The sequence below is a fragment of the Numida meleagris genome, unplaced genomic scaffold (genome assembly GCF_002078875.1).
Source record: "Numida meleagris isolate 19003 breed g44 Domestic line unplaced genomic scaffold, NumMel1.0 unplaced_Scaffold883, whole genome shotgun sequence".
NCBI classification, from domain to species: Eukaryota; Metazoa; Chordata; class Aves; order Galliformes; family Numididae; genus Numida; species Numida meleagris.
In genome coordinates, this window is record NW_018365098.1 from 5,547 (window position 1) to 7,895 (window position 2,349).

Consider the following 2,349-nt stretch of genomic DNA (forward strand, 5'->3'; position numbering starts at 1 on the left):
GGCAGGAAACTGGCAGTGCCAGGCGGTGGTGGAGTCATCTTCAACCACAACAGGAGTGGAAGCAGCATATAAACATACTGCATGTTCTGGTCCTAGCAGAGACCATACGGATTTCTTGGGAGGGTGATGAATATGCAGGTTTCCAGAATCACTTTAAGGGAAAGTTACAAGTTTAAAGCAATGAGATAATACGTGAAACGATAGAGAAAGAATAAAACAGACCAAGGCAATGCACCTAACCGTTACTACATGAGATTAACTAAAGAGATTAAGGAAGATGCATCACCAATTGCCCTAGCACTTCACCGTTGTCCAGATCCACAGTTTCCAGGGAGCCCCAGCAGCAGTGAGGATTTGGAGAGCCTTTCCCAGCAAAAGGGAAGACCTACACATAGCATCCACTCATAGGTGAGTTGCACGAGATGGCTGGTGATAGGGACAGGAGGAAAGAGCACAGAGCTGCGGGGAGCAGCAGCACAGGAGATCTAGATGGAGCTGAAAGGGGGAGCGTGGGACAAAAGGATTCGAGGGTGGTTTCTGCAAGGTGCATCCTGGTGCCATGGCAGGGGAGGGAACAGAGGCCATGGAGGAATGGCGGTGCGGGGCTCGGGGAGGCACGTGCAAGGAGAAGCTGCGGGCCGAGAGCCCGAGCGTGGGGGCAGCCGTGCTGTGCGTGGCCCAGGCCCGAACCCTCGTGCAGGGCTGCGCGTGCATCAGAGCAGCGCCCAGAGCCTCCGAGTGCCGGGACGCCGCGCTCCGCCTCTGACCACCGCGCTGATCCGCGCCCCGCCTCGCGCTCTTCCCCGCCCCCTCCTCCGCCGAAGGGGCTGCGGTGCCACGGGGACGGGCCGGGTCGGGCGGAGCGGAGCGGAGCGGTGGGCGGTGCCCCGCCAGGACCCGAGGAGGGGCGTCCGGAGCGCGGCCCCGTTCTGCTCCTGTCCGCCTCCCGGGCAGACGGCAGCGGCGCGGCAGGGCAGGATGGCGGGCGGGCTGGGGCCGTGGCTGCTGGCCTTGGCCTTGGGGCCGGCAGGTGAGAGGCGGGCACGGAGGGCAGCGAGGCCGGGGCTGTGCGCGGCTCGTGCCGCTGGCCCGCGGGCGCGCTGAGGCCTGGAGCTCGCCTTCAGTGCCAGGGAGCGGCTGGTGTGCGTGGGACACGGAGGCTGTGTGGGGACACGGATGCTGCGGGTGCCGCTTAGGCAGATGGAGCAGTGCCTGTGGCCAGGGGCTTTGGCAGAAGAGGATGTAGACATCTCTATGGGCTGCGGGTGTCAGGGAGTCTGGGAGTCAACGTCCTCCTGCCATGGATAGACACTTCAGGGCTCCTTTTGCCGTCCTTTCACAGGAGTATGTGCACAGTGGAGACTGGAAGCATCTGGTGGAGGTTTGCGAGCAGCTGGAGAGTCTGTGCACCTCTCCTGTCGGGGATATGGCTTCAGATTTGGAGGTGTTTGGTGGTACCGTCAGGCACCTGGTGGCCATCTCACGTGGCTGTCTGACATCAGCACCAGCTCGTATGTTAGATCGAGCCCTGAGGTGGAGGGTCGAGTCAAAGGTTCCCGAGATGATTCCCGAGCTGTAATCTCTCTGTCCTTGCATAACCTGCGCCCCGAAGACTCAGCGCACTACTTCTGTGCTGTTCACACAGGAGCAGGAAATCCTGCAGAGCTTTAACAAAAAAGCCCTTCCTGGACACAGCGAACGCTACCAGAGACACAGGGCCGGAAGGTGCTGTAGATGCTCTGCGCTGCTCCTGGGACCTCACAGCACACCACAGATGTTCCTGTCCTTTCTGCAAGATCGCCTTTCCCCTCACCACTCCTTTCCTCCTCCTGACTCCCAAAAGTATCATTGTAACCTGGGGATTATGTTCAGCATGTTTCTGGTTAGCAAAACAGATAGACCACTCTGCCTTGCCCCCCTCAGCCCTTCTGGATCTGTTCTTGGTTTCCTTCTTTGCTTGGGTATTCAAAAACAGTTATGTTCTAGCGACAGCCTTGCCTGCTTCCGCCGACAGCCATGGCAATACTTTCCATGCAAAGCAGTGGGTGAATGAATATGTCTGATGTGGTTTCAGATGCATTTCTGAGTCCTCCTCAAGGGCCTGCTTAGATGATTCCCATGGGCTGGAGAGTTGGAAGGTAAGGGGGCCCAAGAGAATTGATTGGCAGTTAAACACCACTTCTGCCAAGCTCGAGATCAGTGCTTTCCTAAGAGTAATAAATTGGGAAAGCTGGCAGAAGGCCTGCCTGGAGAAAGGAGCTCAAGCATAAACTGAAAGACGAGAAGAAAGTAAGTCTATGAAATGTGGGGAAAGAGCCTGACCAGGTGGGAGGAATACAGGAGTGTTGT

The 2,349-nt window shown here is 57.9% G+C and overlaps 1 protein-coding gene across 1 annotated transcript; it reads left to right on the forward strand.

The window, feature by feature from the left end:
* The first annotated feature begins 507 nt into the window (after nucleotides 1-507).
* LOC110392057 lies at nucleotides 508-2,079 on the forward strand. Its single transcript, XM_021384010.1, has 2 exons — nucleotides 508-1,030; nucleotides 1,343-2,079. Exons 1-2 carry the CDS (start codon nucleotides 592-594, stop codon nucleotides 1,669-1,671), a joined length of 768 nt encoding a protein of 255 aa, XP_021239685.1. The 5' UTR covers nucleotides 508-591; the 3' UTR covers nucleotides 1,672-2,079.
* The last annotated feature ends 270 nt before the right edge of the window (nucleotides 2,080-2,349 follow it).

What these genes read in the sequence shown, in the direction of transcription:
- LOC110392057 (XM_021384010.1), top strand. Translation starts at nt 592, where the DNA reads ATGGCGGTGCGGGGCTCGGGGAGGCACGTGCAAGGAGAAGCTGCGGGC. An exon ending in CTTGGCCTTGGGGCCGGCAG is followed by an intron (nt 1,031 to 1,342) that starts GTGAGAGGCGGG and finishes GTCCTTTCACAG; the next exon opens with GAGTATGTGCACAGTGGAGA.